General features: G+C 43.1%; 1 protein-coding gene across 1 annotated transcript in view; it reads right to left on the reverse strand.

The window, feature by feature from the left end:
* Positions 1–13,111, reverse strand: part of arid1aa (AT-rich interaction domain 1Aa) — a 124,348-nt gene extending 111,237 nt beyond the window's left edge. The window contains exon 1 of the mRNA XM_072247339.1: positions 11,749–13,111. Coding sequence (XP_072103440.1) covers positions 11,749–12,744 — 996 coding nt within the window. The 5' untranslated portion in view covers positions 12,745–13,111. The remainder of the gene's footprint in view (positions 1–11,748) is intronic.
* Between the last annotated feature and the right edge of the window lie 5,142 nt (positions 13,112–18,253).

Genomic DNA, 18,253 nt, shown 5'->3' on the forward strand with positions numbered 1-18,253 from the left:
ATTCCTGGTGCTCTCCCACAATTCCCATCTACTCTATTTTCTTCGTTCACCTCTAAACTGCCTGGTTCCATCTGGCCATCATTCCATCCCTATCTGGTTCCACCTTCCATACCAGTTTTGGTCTCAACCTCCTTCAAAATCTGACTCTATCTGCCCAGAATCAAAAACACAAAATCATAAGTAGATAGCATTGTTCATACATATTCCCAAGTAGACACATCTTCATAAGTAACAAATATCAGACCAATCCCTCCAAACAACTGTTCAAACATTCCATCTCCACCAACATTCACCCTCCTTGTGCAACTACAGGAGATGCCATATTTATTTAATTCCTTGCTTCCCACTATCAAGAACTCAAATACTCTTGGTTCTGTTTCACTGGAGAAACAAATTGTAGATTCAAGGAGAAATATTTGAGGCAAACACCACAGTTAGAAAGAGACATGCTAATATTTTAAACAGACGTTTTGAATGTTATGATGAAAATGAAAACTTGGAAGAAGTAATGTATGAAGGCAGTCCATTATCTACACGAGGTGTCTGTGCTGATTTTGTTCATTTACAATCAAAGGAACGTGGCAGCATACACAGGATACTTCGATAACTATCAGGAACTAATACACAATCTTATAGTACTGCAGTAGTATTGATAGTGTTTGAATTTATGTATTTTATTTAAATACATAGTTTGTTACTCAGTCAAATGGTAGTTTGTCTTTTTAAATACCTTTTTAACCATTCCCATTAGGCAGCTGCTTAATTGAGCCAAATATACTGGTCCCGATTGGTCCAGTGTATTTTTTTCAAGCCTCCACAACAGAGCTGGTGTAAGCAGGGCACAGCATAATTCAAATTAACAAACCTGGCACCGATTCCTAAATCAGCGCAACTACACTCATCTCCATGAAGTCAAAACAAGTGTAAAGAGTGAATGGTGATACAAAGGAAACAGTTGTGGAAAATAAAGGGCCAGGCAAGCCAGGAATATGCACTTCTATTAAATCGAAAAGAAAAGAAAAATTCAGGAAGTGTGTCAAAGTGAGTGACTGCAATGAAGTACATTGCAGTGGTTGTAAAAGACTGAAGATTATTTGCCTGGAAAACTTCAAGCTGTTCAGGAGAAATCTGATCAGTCAGTCCCTCACATATTAAACAATAAATGACTAAACAGTTATTACAAACACCGCTTATCAGCAAGTGAAAATCATGACAGCCAATAACATGAGGAAGTTTCAATAGAGAAATTCTAGTATTTACACTTGAATAGCAGACAGACCACTCATTACATAATGGTCATGCCTACCATAGACTCACTCATCATAGTTAGGCAATACACAGCACGCTGAAACAAAAGTTAGGTACAGCAATAAAGTATTTACAAATATTCTCGAACTTTGAACTGGGACATGGCGAGGATAGGGGCTATGGCACAGAACCACCAACCCAACAGGTTAAAATCTGAAACCTATCACATATTTTGGGCATTACACAATTTTGCTGATCAGCCTATCCTTCCTGTGAATTCTTAAGAGTGAAAACTTCAACTGAGAGCTGCTGGATTGCTTGTATAATGCCAGGATAAAACTGACACAGTCTTAACACTACTTCACTGTTAATGTGCTACAAGTTTGCAGTTATCAGCGTGTAACCCAGCAGGCAAAACTCTTAAAGAGCCATAACATTTAACAAGCAACGTTTCCAAGTACAAGGAATATTACAAGTGAATGAATGCTGCAATTACGAGAAGGACTTGGAGAATCAGAGCAATGAGACAGACCTGGACAGCTTGGTAAATAACAGTCAATGCAGCAAGAATGTTCACTGTACATATGTTGCCCAGGGAATTTTCATGGTTAAAGCAAAAGGTTTATTTTATTTAGAGATAGTGCAGAAGAGACGCAGCCCCTCGAGCTGCACCGCCCAACAATCCCTAATTTAACTCTAGCTAATCACGGGACAATTTACAATGACCAATTCACCTACCAACTGGTACCTCTTTGAACTGTGGGAGGAAACCAGAGCACCCAGAGGAAATCCACACACACACGAAAGAACATGCAACTTGGCTTACAGAGAACGCTGGAAATAAACTCAGAACGCCGATGCCCGAGCTATAATAGTGGCGCGCTAACCGCAGCGTGCCTGGTAGGTGGTTGCCTGGGGCTATATATAATTTCTGCAGCACAATTTTCTTGTAAAACTTTATTCTTTTGCACCTTCAGACAATTTACTGTCTCAGTTGTATTTTCTTAAAGCAGGAAGATCAACTCCAGTGACAGAAAGGGGCACAGGTTACCCAGTCATCATTATGTTGCTATCTATAGTCATTTGCAGTGTACAAAATAACTCCCACACTTCCTCAATAGTAAGAATATCTATGCTTAAAGAGCACCTCAATGAGATAATGTTTCCAACCTGTTAAATGTGCTAACTTAACCAATGTCCCTTCTTTCCCCAAATATTCATGGGCAGCCTACAATTCTCAGCAACTCCTCTCCCCAGTTTTGACTGTGATTGGATAGAGATGCTTAGGTGACCTCAAGATCCCAAGTCACATATGCTTATCTATTGGCACCAACTCATCACAGGTTGAATATGAGACCGAGAGTTGGGAGTCACAAGCAAAAGTATTCCATTCCACACCCAATGTACATAAACTGAGTACAATCTGGTCTACTAATTCAGAGGTTAAATTTAAATTAATAGTGCATAAAATAATTAAATTATTGGACAGCAATTGTTTCAAACCAATAAAAAGTGAATAACAATAGTTTAGACATTTTCCTGCAGAAAGTCTCAAAGACTGACTAATACTGGCCATCCCCTTCAAACATAGCAACAACTACCTTATGAGTAGAGAAACTGAAATGCAGATGGAAAAGGGGACAAAAGAAATAGCCAATTGTTTTGTTTTGTGTTCTTAACAAGTGATTAAAAATTCCTCACAGGAATATTGGGTAGACTGCACTGACAGATAACTGTCCCACTAACATGATGGCAACAGAAATAGGAGCAGGGATAGGCTATTCTGGCATTGTATTTGCTCTGCCATTTTAATGTGATCATGGGAAAATTATACCCCAATGTAACCTTCCTGATGCTTTTGGAATGTACTCAACTCTACTTCCGCTGATCTCTCGGGTACAGAAATGTAAAGATTCACTGCATTCTCTATGTAGATAATTCTCCTCTCCTGCCTAGTATAGTCAACAGTTTCTTTTTTAGAATGAGATTACTACTTATATCATCCATGGGAAATCAGCAAATCTGCATCAAACCTTAAAAATGCTGTACAGTTAAAATATACACCCTTCAGACATTTTATTTAAATGACTATCTGAAAGATAGTTGTAGCCAAACTCCAGGGTTTTGTGCATTCAGTAAAGACTAAGGAAACAATTCAATAATGACAATCACAAGGGAAAAAATATCAAAACAGATCTACACAATCCCATCACTCATATCTTCATCTCCACTCCACTGCCCCTAAGCCAGGGGTTCCCAACATTTTTTATGCATGGGCCCCTACCATTAACTAAGGGGTCCATGGACCATAGGTTGGGAACCCCTGCTCTACGCAGTTTTACCCATCCTGCTAACTTCACTACTTAAACATTTCAAAACATCAGTAAGTACTTCATTGGGAAATTTCCTCCATCTTCTTTCTAATGAAGCAAATCCCAATCACAAATTTCAGTCAGCACTGAGAAATGAATTTGGGATTGGAATGCAAGTTTTTTTTTATATATACTCAAGAGTCATGGATGCCTGGAATACACTGCCTAGTGTGGTAGTAGAGGCAACTACAATAGAGGCTTTTAAGAGACGTTTAGATAGGCACATGGATGTAAGGAGGTTGGAGGGATATGGACTTGGTGTAGGTAGGAGGAATTAGTGTTTGGGTGTTTTTGATTTGCTTTTTAGCTGGTTCAGCACAACACTGTGGGCCAAATGGCCTGCTCCTGTGCTGTACAGCTCTAGGTTCTACATCTTCAGTTCCCTGGTTTTACCAGCCCTATTTGCCACCTCTTCTTAAGACAGACACCTGCAGAGATGAAATGTTTCAATTTAAAGTTTAGGGGGCAGCATTAAGTTTTTTTTTCATGCTTGACATGAGTACATGCAAGATGCAAGCAGTAACTCAGCATCTAAGTACAGTTGTTTGGTCTGTGTCAATGCCTAAAAATCTTCACATTCCAATTATGGTATCATCCATCCATGAGGCAAGTCCACAAATAAGTATCTCCTAAATATTGAGGAACACTATAAAATTCAGCGCAGCAAGTAAGCAGAAAACAAACAAAATGGTGGCTTTTCTACCTCCCAACTCAGCTAGATTGATATAGAACAGGGGGGAAAAATAGGCGTAACAAACCCCAAAACTAAGCATCTCCTACTGTCCTTTAGGTATTACAGAAAATAACTAAAACACTGATTGAAAAGAGAGATTTTAAGTAGAAGAAAAATACAGGACCATGGATAATGGAGGAAATTCCATGTTATTAGGGTTTTATTTCCTGAAAGCAGAGACACTACTGAAAAACTAAATGTGGGAAAGAGCAAGAGTCAGATGAAAATGAAACAACTGGATGACAGGAATAGGAAGGACATGACCAATGATGGACATGAATTTTAAGATTAAAACAGGACTCAAAATTAGGACTAACTACAAGTTATTTTCCACAAGAATGAGGAATAAATAAAGCTTGGTGCAAGTAGGACAATTAAATTTCTGAACATCAGGACAGCCAGCCTACAGCACTGAAATAGTTGAGGGTAAACATAATAAAGACAAGTACATTTTTCCACAGCTGAAGACTTAATGTAAGGCCGGTCATGCTCATAGGTGTAAATATGGCCTTAATGATGGTACTAACATGAGCTCCAAAACCCAACTTTGGTTCCACCGTCACCTCCAGAAAATGCAGGGAGTGAGGGATTCGGTGGCTAGATCACTTCTTACAAGGCCCAATGATTACTGCTCACCTTGAAGAAAACAGCCTGTCAATTTAGAGACAAGAGTCAAGAGAAGCCTGTGTTGCATCGCTAATGACTCCAACATACATGTGCAAACCAATTTCACATTTTCAACTGTGCCAAGTTGCAGCACAGACGAGAACATGAATGCATCCCTAGAAACACTAGAGATAATGGTGCAGAGGAAAAGGATGTCATTGTTGGTTTTACGGTTACAATAACGGCAGTGATCAAAATTGAACCAGACATGTGCAAGTCGCATTCAGCTGAATGATGGTGAAAACGCAATGGAAGTGTGGGTAGACCAGTTAATACTGGCTACAGGTAAATCAAGAGGATTACGGAGCAATATACAGAAGCAGGGTAGAGAAGACTACTGGAAACTGGGGCAGAATGGAATGAGGTGGGGATTTGTCCTTGCTAGAGGGAGAAAGCCAAGTTCATCCCACTTGCAAGTGAGAACAAGAATGGTAAAGGGTTTAAGTTGTCAGAATGCAATGGAGAAAGGAAGCCAAGGACTACCTTTGCACTGCATGAAGATCCTAGTATCGTGAATGGTTTGTCCAAATGGCAGCAAACTTCACCTGGTTAGTTAAGATCTGACAGTGAGTGGCTAAGCCAGTTCCCCAGGGTATCGATTCGAGTCTCCATTTTCAACTTGAGCAAACGATAAAATGCCATCCCAAGAAAAATAACCGGGGTGACAGAGTAATAATGTTAACATGGTCCAGAACAAAGATAAAAGCAAAATTTTGATTAAACAGATCCATAGACGTGGAAACATTGTGGCAAATCGAAGGCTAAAGGCTAGACAATTGAGTGTTTAAATAGGACAGCTGTTAAGTGAACTGGAAGAGAGTATTTTTTTAGCCACAGATAGAAAAATGCAAGTCTGCAAAGAGGAAATGTGGGCGGAGAGCATTACAAGCAATGAATGAGGTGACAAGTAATGGTATTTAACATGATAGGAGCAATTAAGGTGATATTCAACTGAGATGTCTGTGGAAAATAAATGATATCCCAACAACATGCTCATCCCCCATTTCCTCTACTATCTTAAACATTGACCATTTTTTCTTCAGTCACTTAATTACACATGGGCATGGCCTCAGAACACATCCTACATAGTCCAAAAAGCTCACTAATGCCTCTATTTTCTGAGGAGATTGAAGAAAGTTGGACTTAGCACATCTATACTCACGTCATTCTACAGATGCACAGTACAGATCATTCTAACAAGCTGCAGCATTCCTTGGTACGGAAACTGTACTGTGGCGAGCAGGAATGGATCGTCCAAACTGCCCAATGCATCACGGGCACTACCCTACCAACCATCAAGGAAATATACACACAGAAAGGTGCTGGAAAAGGGCCGGTTACATCATGAGGGATCCCACACACCCTGCTCATGGACTGTTTGATCCACTCCCATCAGGGAAGAGGCAACGTAGCATCCATGCCAGTACCACCAGATTCAGTTACTTTCCCCAAGCAGTATGGCTGATCACCTCCACCTACCAAAATCCACCACTACTTTTATTATTTCCCGTCAGTTTATGTACAGCCTGGTGTCACTTTAAGGACACACAAACAATGTATATAAGCTATCTTATGTATTTATATTTATTGTGTTATTATTATTGCTGTGTTCTTTACTTTTTGTAGTATTTTTGTGCTGCATCAAGTCTGGAGAATTAGTTCATTTTTCTTACACATGCATACAGGAAATGACATTGAACAATGTTGAATTTTGAATCTTTCCCAAACCTTGCACCAAATTTCTTTACCCAAGGTTCCACAACACGACCCCCCCCCACACAACCACTGAAAACCATTTGCTTTTATCATTCAACATTATTGTGCATAATTTTAAAATTCTCTCAAACCATGTTACTAATTCCTCCACTCTTAAAACATTTTATAAATCTCATTTTCATATTTAGATACTGAAACTGCTCTACACTCTAGTCTTTTTACAACATATAGCCCAAAATTGAGGCTACAGGTGACCCCCCCCCACCTTAAAGGAGCTTGTGTCTCCAGAAAACAGGTCACATTATGATTTTCCATAATACAATTTATGTCAAGGAATAATGCATTTTTTTAAAAAAGAATGATTCACTTACTCCTGCCCCCTCTCCTCCCAATCAAATTCCGTGAAAGCAAATTTTATTCCATTTCAAGTTCTGAGGTAGTAATTTGTGAATTCTGCAAAGGTATATTTCTGTAATCAAAATGGCCATAAAGCAGGGTGGGGGTGGGGGGGGGCGGTTTAGCTCTATTTTAGAGATTTTGCATTCCTCTCTTATACCATAGAACTAGTCATTACATTTCATTTTAAACTTAACTCAATCCATGACCATTGTCTTCTCAACAAAGATCCCCAAATTCCCATATTTCAAATCAAGCCATAAATTTAAATGTTTAATAAAGTTTAAATCCACCTGCTGTTAGTGTTCCATTTTCATAACTAATCAACAAAATCTTACAATTTTATTGATCCTTAGAATTATTCTGCATGCCTGCCAATTTAGAATGCAGCTTCAGAAACCATTTCTTCCAAATCCAATGATTTAAACAGGAAGAGAAACAGTCCTAAAAACAAATTGCCTTATTCAATCTCTGAAAAAAACTCACTTTACACCCAACTATTTTTTCACCTTCAATCCATCTTTAAATATAATTTTCTGCCTTCCCTTTACCTAAGTTCACCTACAGTTCAGAATCATCACCCTGACAACACACCTTTGTTTCACTCTCTGCAGTTTCTAGTCAATCTCAACGAGTATTTTTAGCATTTTCTGTTTTACTTTAGATTTCCAACTTTTGGTTTAGTTTTGACTCATGATGCATACAAAAAAAATTGCTTCCTAATTAAATGTGGTCTTGCAATGTGAACTAGATCATAAATAATAACAGTGCACAATACCACAGATCATGCTAGATCATGGTCTAGCAAGCTACTCAGTCTATGGCAATTAGAAATTGCAAATAAACGCTGGCCTAGCAAACAACGCCAACATCCATGTCAACATACCACCAAAGTACCCAGCAATAGACACTGACCAAAAAGATCAGATTATTATTCCTGTTCGGTCTCAACTCAGCAAGAATCCTGACACACTGAAATACACTAAGTTAAAAAGAGAATTTTGCCATAGATTATCAATATAGTACTGTAGGTGTAATAATCAGAGTACTGTTTCAATATTGTCACTCAACATCATTTTGGAATAGGGCCAGAATCTGATCAAAATTAGATTTTTGATTCTCCAATGAAACCATCTTCTCTTTCAGAAAATTCAAAATAGCTCAGCCGTCCTAAAAGGAAAATAAAACCCTTCAAAATGTTGTTAATCAAAAAATTCCAATCAATATCTCAAAAATGTGAGCATTGAAATATCAAGACACTCTTCCTGGGAACGAACACTGACTCAACTACTGGAGTTGAATGACCTCAGGGTTTATTTCCTACAGATGTCAGTTTTAAAAAAAAAATCAGACACTGGATACAACTATGGATCCAGTTTACAGGGGAAGGCACCAAGTCTGAACACTGCTCTGACAGGGTGTCTGCTACTGAATGTGAACATGAACTCATTATTGCACTATCTTTGTAACTTTTAATGATTTTTATATATCCTGCAATGTACAGCTGCTGAAAAGCAACAAATTTCACGACAGAGGTCAGTGATAATAAACTTGATCCCCATTCTACCTGAAACTTCAATCTTGAACGTATACATCAACAGAGACTTAAAAACTTAAAGAAAATTAGGGGAAGGTCATCTGGCCTAATCTCTTGACAGCTTTTCTTGCCCTCAAATATCATTTTCTTGCTGTATTCCCCACATCCCTTGTTTCACTTAACCTTGAGAAAGTTATCAATTGTATCAAAAATACAGATCAAATCACTGAATGTTCTCAGCCCTCCAGATTCACCCTCTTTAGGACAACACTCATTTCTCACCATCTCAGTTCTAAAAGGCCTACTACCTACTTGAGACTATGGCACAAGATTTGGTTCCTTAATCAGGATTATCTTTTCTGCATCTAACCTAAGGAATCTAAAGATTCAGCATGCTTCATGGAGGGCTCTGCTCCAGTTTCGGGAAGCGAGGAAAGATCTAACTTGATCTCTCATTCACACAGAAGTGTGATTTTTTTTTGCAGCAGTCTCTCTGTAGGCCGTCTATCTCTGTTTTAGATAAGTAAACCAAAAATTGCACCGACTCTAGGTGTGAATGCAGAAAGACCTTATATAATTGCAGTACGACATCTTTATGACTTGAGCACTTGACCACAACAGTAAAGGCTAATGTGCCATTTACCTCCCGCACCTGCATGCTAATGTTAAGTAACTAGTGTTCAAGGACATCCAGGTCCCTTTAAACAGCAACATTTCCCAAACATTCACCATTTTTTTTTAAATCATCTGTTCTTCTCAAAATAGAAGATCTCTGGTATTCCAGACCCTGGACTTTATCTACCATGCTGCTACTTAGTTAGCTTTTCAATATCCTCTGAAACTGCTGAATCCTCAATGTCTTTTTTTCTGTCAGCAGCAACTTGGAAATACCAAGTCCCCTCAACCAAATGTTTGCAAGTAGTTGGGCCAAAGCACCAATTCCTGCAATACCCATTTAACCTGAGAATAGGCCATTTCTATTTGTTATATCATCCCAATTGCATCAACCCTCGTTCATTTACCTCTTGTACGAGACATTATCAAGATAAAAATGCACTACATCAGCTTGCTCACCGTCCCATCTAGATACATACTCAGCAAACTCTAAATGATTAAATAATTTACCCTTTTAGAAACCTACGCTAACCCTGCATAATCATGTTAATATTTTCTAAATGCTTTAAAATCAGATCTTTCATGACAGATTTTAGCCTTTTCCCAACTACAATCATCAGGGTAACATGCTGGGAGCTCCCCTTTTTGCCTTGCTCTCTTTTAAAATGGGAGGGGGAAGGCTCTCCTTCGCTAAACTCCAACTTTCTTCCAAGAATTCACAGAATTTTAGAAGGTGCCACCCTGAGCATTCACATTTCTACAGCCACCTTTGTCAAAACTCTGGGATACAAATGAAGAGATCTTTTGGAATTATCAATTCTGATATATTGAGCCTCGTTTATTTTCCTCTTTCGATATCTACAGAAATGGACAACGAATGGTGAGGGCAGGACACAGACAATGGGAAATAAGCAGGAAGAAGTGTCACCAGGAGCAAGTCAGGCAAACCAAAGCAGGAAAAGACAAGATCAACAAGAACAAGGTGCCAGATGGAGTAGAGGCAAAACTTAGGAGTTATCTTAATGCAGGAGAGGTTTTCTAGAAAGCTCCATAACACCAGAGCACAGATACTGCTCTAATAAATGGGGTTACCGTAGAGAGGTCAACTAGAAGAGTTTCCGGTTTGTCTAGAGATTTGGGAACAAACAAGTTGAGATCACTGGGAAGAGGGAAAGAACAAAAGGGCCCATGGGAAGCTATCCCTCTGCAAGGACAAGGCAGAGGCCAATACTGACCAAGGCGTGAAGGATGGTACATATAGCTATGTGGACAAATGTGTGGTGGATGCAATAGGTGGACTACCAATAGCAGGAAGGGGGCCAAGTACAGACAAGAGGATTTGGCTAAAATGAGTGGAATAGCCTCCGGGAGTCAGAAGAGGGTAAGAAAATCCAAGAGGAAGATCATTAGATTGCAGCAACAGGATGAGGGCAAGCTCAGAGAAAGCAGGTTATTCGATAACTAACTGTGGGAGAAGGTTTACCAAGGAATTCTCTGAAACAGACCAAGCAGTGAGATTACCTGAATGCTGAGGGCCAGAACAGTGGCAGTTGTGAAGCTGGACGTGGGTGAGCAGGAAAAAGTGCAGGGGGAATTGAGGACAAAAGAGGAATTGGCCAGAGGTGGGAGTATATCAGTGCTCATCAGTTGCAAACAGAAATGTTGCCCAAATTGGGTTAAAGTAGAGGGAGTTGCCAGGAATAGATGGTTGAGCTGAGGGGCTCCTAAACTGCCATGAATTACAGGAACAAAGAAAATGAGTGAATGGGAACAGGGAGAATGAGAAGTAGAGATCAAAGCTAAACAAGATCATGAGCAGTGGATAAAGAGTTGTGCCAGAAGAGTTGGAGGGCAAAGGGCCTCTCCTTGCTCCCAACGAAGGGCAAGAGCCAAAGAAAGGAGAAGGGGCAAGAAGACAGTGAGAGAAAAAGCCACAGGCCTACACAGAAGTGTGGGGTATGACGGAAAGATAAGTTTGATTGTTAGGGGAAATGCACACGTGGGAAGAGAGTGTGTAAGAAGAGGGAGAATAACAAAGCCAAAATTAGGGAGGGAGTCACTGGTGGAAGCAGAGGGGTAAACGGTAGTAGGAAGTTTGGGCCAGGAAATAGGAGAGTTTCGATGGGGGGGGGGGAAGGATAGGGAACACCAAGGATGAGGTTAGGAAAACGAGCGTCGATGTGCGGGGAGTGCTTGGGGTGGTGTGCGAGACAGTCTGGGGTTGTGGGTTCAGGATGTGCCGCTCCGCTCGGGTTCAAGCCTCACTTTACATAATTTATACCGAGAGCTGCAGCTCTAGTCGCACAAAGCCGGCCATTTTAGAGCGAATTCTTTGTACTGAGCGAGATACACAATCAGGGCCCGATCCCCCCTCTCTCACACAACCACCACCAACCAATTCCCTACAGAGGAACCACCACTCAATGCCCCGACACACACTAGTTAACTACTAGTTATTTTTTTACCTGGGTCCTGAGCAAGGGCTGCCCGCTGTTGCCGGGACTGATGGGCGGATGGTGTATTCTTTGTTGCGCTGCTGCCCAGCCTGCGCTCGCGTACTGTCCGCCCAACTCGCCTCCCTTAGCCAGTTCTTGGTTGCTATTATAGTCCTGGTGGGCTTGGTTATAGTTAGTGAAGGCCCGCGCTCCACTCGGAGAGGTGAGCAGTTGGTTGAGGGTCGGGGTGCTAGAAGCCGTCTGCGACTGTTGCTGGAGGCCTGGGGCGGGCGCCGGCTGCTGGTGCTGCCCTCCGAACCGCTGGAAACTCGGGGCCATATTCGAGGCCGAGGCTTTGGGCCCGGCCGCTCCGGCCCGCGGCGAGTTGAGGCCGTAGCCCTGGTTGGTGTAGCCGCTGCGGGCCGGATAAGCCGCAGTGTAATTGTTGTAGTGGCCGAAGGCCTCGTGTGAATTGGGTTGGAAGGAGTCGAGGCCGCCGGTGTGCAGCGCTGCCCCCATGCCGGGGCTTTGTTGTCCGCCATGTTGGTGAAACGGGCCCCGGTAATGGTTGTAACCGTAGCCAGCGGCCGGCACGGCGGCCGGGCCCGGACTAGGCGCGGGGTTCGCGTTGGCCATGGGCCCAGAGCCTCCGCCGTTGTTGTTGGAATGGTCGAAACGCTGGTCGCTGGTCAGGAGGCCTAGGCTGCCCGTGGCGGCCCGGCCAGGCTCCGGCTCCACGGATCCCGCTCCGCCGTTACTGTGTTCCGAGGAGGCACCATCCGGCTCGCCGTGCGGCTGGTGGCTGTTGTCCTCGTCGCTGTGCTCGCCGGGTCCCGGAGCCGCGCTCAACCTGTGGTTGCTGAAGGTGTCCCTGGCGCCGGAACCAGACTCCGAGCCATTGCCTGGCAAGTGATGCTCCTGCTCGGCGGCGGGGCCGGGCCCACTTCCCGACTTCAACGCCGCCAGATCGCCGGCCTTGGCCTGGCTGATATCGCTGTCTCTGAGGGCGCTGACCGGAGCGGCCATACTGCCCGCCGCTCCGCGCGATCCCCCCCGCCTCGCTCCGCTCCGCTCTCTCTCGGTGTGTGTCGCTGTCTCCCGTGGCCGGCCTGGCGGCCCCAACTCCCGATCCCGGCTCGCTCGGCGTCCGCGCTCCGCCCGCTGACTTCCAGCCGCTGGGCTCGCCCTCGGCGGCGGCGGCGCTTGCTGCTGCTGCTCACGCGATCGCGGTGCCGCTGTCGGTGCCGGTGCCGGTGCCGCTGCCGCTCCCGCTCCGCATGGCTGGGGTGTGGGTGAGCACAGCAGTCCGAGCCCGTCTAACGGAGCCTCGGGCCCAGCGCAACACGCGGTCTGACAGAACTACTAGCCATGTTGTGTAGGGGGCGGCGGCAAAACCTGGAGCGGAGCGGGAGGGGGAGGGATGGGGGAGCGGAGCCAGCTCGGGGGGGGGGGAGGTGGAGACATCCGGGGGGCGGGGCCTCGGCCCGGGGGAGGAGCCTGGGTCTGGAGGCGGGCTCGGGGTCTGGGGGCGGGACCAGTCCCTGTCAATCCCTCATCACTCCATCCGCTGTCCCCTCCCCCACCGATCTCTCCTCCAAACGACAGGCTCGTTTCTTCCTCCCCCCTCCAGCACCTACAAGGGATTCTGCACACGCACAAAACACAACACAACACAAAAAATACAAACTATCTTCACTAAATCGCAGGTACTGATCGAAATTTAAGTTCTAAATCCACACAGGCAGAACTTGGCAGCTCGAAGCAAGGATTAGAACAAAGCCTCTCAGGAATGACATTGGGAGGCATTTTTTTAAATTTCCACACATTAAGGGTAGTGTAAATTTGAAGCTCTCCGCAGCAAAAAAAGCTCGTATGGTTTGAGCTCTACAGCGGGAAATGAAAGATCAAAGTTGAGAAATATATATTTGACAGGCAAGTCTGGTGTCACCAAGGAGCCTCGTGTTCATGGAGCTAAGATCTATCATAATCTATTTGAACAGTGTGATATGCTAAAGGAAAGGAACTTACAGCACAGAAGAATCCACTTGGACAATCTGATTAACTTTGGCCAAAAATAATAATTTGTTCAGATCACTTGCATTCCTAGTCTCTGGTAACCTGCAGACTTTATTGATTAACTCAACCGGATACTTTTTAAACATGATGAGATTGTCCACCTCCACTTCTGGAAAGTGGGAAGCTGGAAAGCTGTAAATTTATAATCGATTATTATGTATGACTTGGAGATCATGGTCTTTTCATGGCATTGATTGTTTTTGGCAAATTTTTCCACAGAACTGGTTTGCCTTCTGGGCAGTGTCTTTACAAAACGGGTGGCCCCAGCCATTATCAATTCCCTTCAGAGATTGCCTGCCTGGTGGCAGTGGTCACATAACCACTGCTCATACGGCCATCTACCTAACCAGGTACTACTCCTTGCCCAAGGGTGACCTGCAGGCTAGTGGAGGGAAGAAGCGCCTTACACCTCCTTTGGTAGAGACACATCTCCACCCCAACACCCAAAAATTTATAATGCCTTACCATTTAAAGCAATCAATTGCCTGGCCTGTCATTATCTAAATAAAAGGAATAAACCCAGACCCTTGTACAGAATTGATAAATACTGAATGAATTTGAACGATATAGTGTTTTACAGCGCAGATGCAGATGATTTGGCCCTCTTGGTCTCTACTATTGTTGTTAATTCCACGATCTTCCATTCCTTACTCTCCTATAGGGCCAGTTCCTTTTACCAGCCCAGAACAATCCCTTTAGCTGTTTCAACCGTACTCCAGAAAAGAGAAATTTCATTTGGGTTCCATGATGTACCTATTGATTATCTTATCACAATGATCCATAGCTTCAGATTCTCTCATGGGAGGAAATGTCACAGAACGCAGAACAATTACAGTACAATGTTGCACCAACCCCTTAACCCATGCCAAGATTAGTCTAACCCTTCCCTCCCACATAACCCTCCTTTTTCCCTTTCATCCAGGTGCGTATCTAAGAGTCTCCTAAATGTCCCTCATGTATCTGCCAATATCAGATTTTATTATAATCGAAAATGGCACAAGCCAGCTCATTTCTCTTGGATGTTAACATGTACTTGGTATGATTGCTGAGTAAGAAAGGATCTAAAATTGAAGTGAGGGCTTTCTGCAGAAAGATTAGAGGCCATACCAAAGCTAATTTCTCAATTTGTGGGATAGCCTGAATACATTACTAAATTATTATTTACTGCCTGTCACGTCGCCAGCATTTAGGGCAGCAGTGAAGATCCTCCATTTCTGGTGGTGCTCACGGCTTCCTTCATCGTGTCAGTAACTTCCTCTTAGTTTTCACGACTGTCAGTCACGCAAGTCCCGGGTGGAGACTCAGGAATAGCATCGTGCACAGATGTAGAAGGATTCTCCATTGCTGTTTCCTGAACAATTTTGTTTCACCAGCCAGGGTTGTTAACCCTGAGCGGAACCCCCAAACCTGGAGGATCGTGAACCACTCTTTCTGACCTCTACCCTTTGACCTGTTTGGCATGGCTGACCCTACCAAGAGCCAAAGCATAAAGCCCTGACTCCAGCCAACGTAGCTCTCTGAATCATTGAGGCACACAAGCCTCCAAACCACAACAAGGTTGTAGTCCTCTTTGAGGATTACTAAATTATGGATGCACAATACAACTAACATCGTATCAAAAACAAGAATTCTTCTTTCAAGATTTTTATTGGCCTGGACACTGGGGATAGCTCCTCTTCTCATCTACAGATTAGTGCCAAGAGTCTTTTATGTTTACCTGTTGTACAAATCTCTGTTTTAGAATGTTTAATCTACCTTACGTTATGGTGGCATGATTGAAATAACTGACTTTAAGACCATAAGATATAGGAGCAGAATTAGGCCATTTGGCCCATCGAGTCTGCTCTGCCATTTCATCATGGCCGATCCATTTTCCCTCTCAACCCCAGTCTGTGTTGACCCTTATCAAGTAGAGTAATTAATGCAAGGAACAATCTGCTGGAGGATCTCCATAGGTTGAGCAGAAGCTGTGGGGAAAGAAAATGTAAATGTTTTACGTTGAGCCCCTACATTAGAATTCAGAGCTGAGAGGGGAGATGGCCAGTATAAAGGGGGAGTGATGAGACCCCAGACTGAAGTGATAACATGCAAATTGCAAAATATATTTACAGGTGCTCCGTAATTGTGATTTACCAAAGACAGGTAAAAACAGTTCAGGGAGTGGAATGGAGTGATTTTTATAGCCTCATTCACCTCCTTTGTATTTCTGATCAGAGACGAGAGAGAGAGGAAGCTGGCAGTAAAGGGAGACTCTGGAAGGGATGGAGATTGGAGAAGTGTAGTGGTTAGCACAACACTTCACAGTATAGGCAACCCAGGTTCAATTCCCAACGCTGCCCGTGCGTTCTCCCCGTGGCCGCGCGGGTTTCATCCCACAGTCCAAAGACATCCCGGTTGGTAGGTTAATTGGTCATTGTAAATTGGCTAGGGTTCAATCAGGGGACACTGGGCGGCGCGGCTTAAAGGACCAGAAGGACCGAATCCATGCTGTATCCCAATTAAAAATAAAATTAAAATATGAAAAGGCAGAGAGAAGGATTACAAGGAGCTGATCGGGTGGCTTGAGAGATGGGGGAATTCCGATGGTCACAAATTTTCCTGACTATTATCCCCTCCCAGGTCCAGTAAATTGTTAGTTCATTTTTCCCAGTACATCCTTTTTTTATATAACATTGTCACTTGAACTGTCCAGTTATTCCCAACTGTGGTCTAACTATTTGATACAGGTTTAATATCTCTTCATGGTTCCTATCTTATTCACTTATTTACCAACATGTTATTTAACAATTCCTTTGTCTTATTACCCCATTCAGATTATGTTACAAGGTGAAAACTCTCCTTATATTTATGACCACAAGACATAGGGGCAGCATTAGGCTATTTGGCCCATCAAGTCTTCTCCATCATTTGATCTTGCTGATTTATTTTCTTTCTCAGTCCCATTCTCCTGGCTTCTCCCCATAACCCTTGATATCCTTACTCAGCAAGAACCTATCAATCTTCGCTTTAAATACATATGCCCAATTAATTGTCTTCACAACCATCTGTGGCAAATAATTCCACAGATTCACAATGCAGAAGAAATTCAGAAAGTAATAGTAAATGGGAATGGTTTATAGCCCAAGGTGACAAAAGCGTAATGACAATAGAGATTTTTAGGAAAGATCAGAGTATAAAAACATAAGAATGTTCCTCCAATTAGAAGAGAGAAATAAAGTAAAAATTAGACAGGTTTGAAGACTTATAATGGAATACAATAAGTAATTTTATCAAGTCAAGTCAAGTCACTTTTTATTGTCATTTCAACCATAACTGCTGGTACAGAACATAGTTTTCCAGGACCATGGTGGTACATGAAACAATACAAAAACTACACTGAAGTACGCAAGAAAAACACAAAAACTACACTAGACTACAGACCTATCCAGATCTGCATAAAGTGCACAAAACAGTGCAGGCATTACAATAAATAATAAACAAGACAGTAATCACAGTAGAAGGTATAGTAGGTTGGTGTCAAGCCAGGCTCTGGGTATTGAGGAGTCTGATGGCTTGGGGGAAGAAACTGTTACATAGTCTGGTCATGAGAGCCCAAATGCTTTGGTGACTTTTTCCAGATGGCAGGAGGGAGAAGAGTTTATATGAGGGGTGCGTGGGGTCCTTCATAATGCTGTTTGCTTTACAGATGCAGTGTGTGGTGTAAATGTCTGTAATGGCAGGAAGAGAGACCCTGATGATCTTCTCAGCTGACCTCACTATCCGCTGCAGGGTCTTGCGATCTGAGATGGTGCAATTTCCAAACCAGGCCGTGATGCAGCTGCTCAGGATGCTCTTGATACATCCTCTGTAGAGTGTGGTGAGGATGGGGGGGTGGGAGATGAACTTTTCTCAGCCTTCGCAGAAAGTAGAGAGGCTGCTGGGCTTTCTCTGCTATGGAGCTGGTGTTGAGGGACCAGGTGAGATTCTCCACCAGGTGAACACCAAGAAAGTAGAAATGAATTGGTGCGAACGAGCAGCAAAATGTTCAAGGTTCGACCCTGAATAACCCAGGATATTTAGAAGAGATGGTGAAAATGGAAAAGGAGAAGTGGATAAAATAAAGCATGAGGACCAAATATTAATGGAAAGTGTCTAAGCTCACTCAAGTTGTAGCGACAATATAGGGTGCACTCTAAATCAGTTAAGGAGAATGCAGGTTGAATATTGTCTGCACATCTGCTTCCCTTGTCCAAGGAAAATGGAGTGCCTCAAAAGTTCTGACCAGTTGCTAAGCTAGTGAGATTGTATCTGCTGTGGCAGTGGGCAAATTGCAGGAATTAATTCTTCGCATGTCCATCTTCTCAAAGCACTTCATCACAGTAGATGTGAGCGCTACTGGACAATAGACACTGAGACAGCTCACCCTGCTCTTCTTGGGTACTGGCATGATAGATGAAGGTGGGAGCCTCAGACTGCAGCG

Source organism: Mobula birostris, chromosome 30, assembly GCF_030028105.1.
Source record: "Mobula birostris isolate sMobBir1 chromosome 30, sMobBir1.hap1, whole genome shotgun sequence".
Classification (NCBI taxonomy): domain Eukaryota; kingdom Metazoa; phylum Chordata; class Chondrichthyes; order Myliobatiformes; family Myliobatidae; genus Mobula; species Mobula birostris.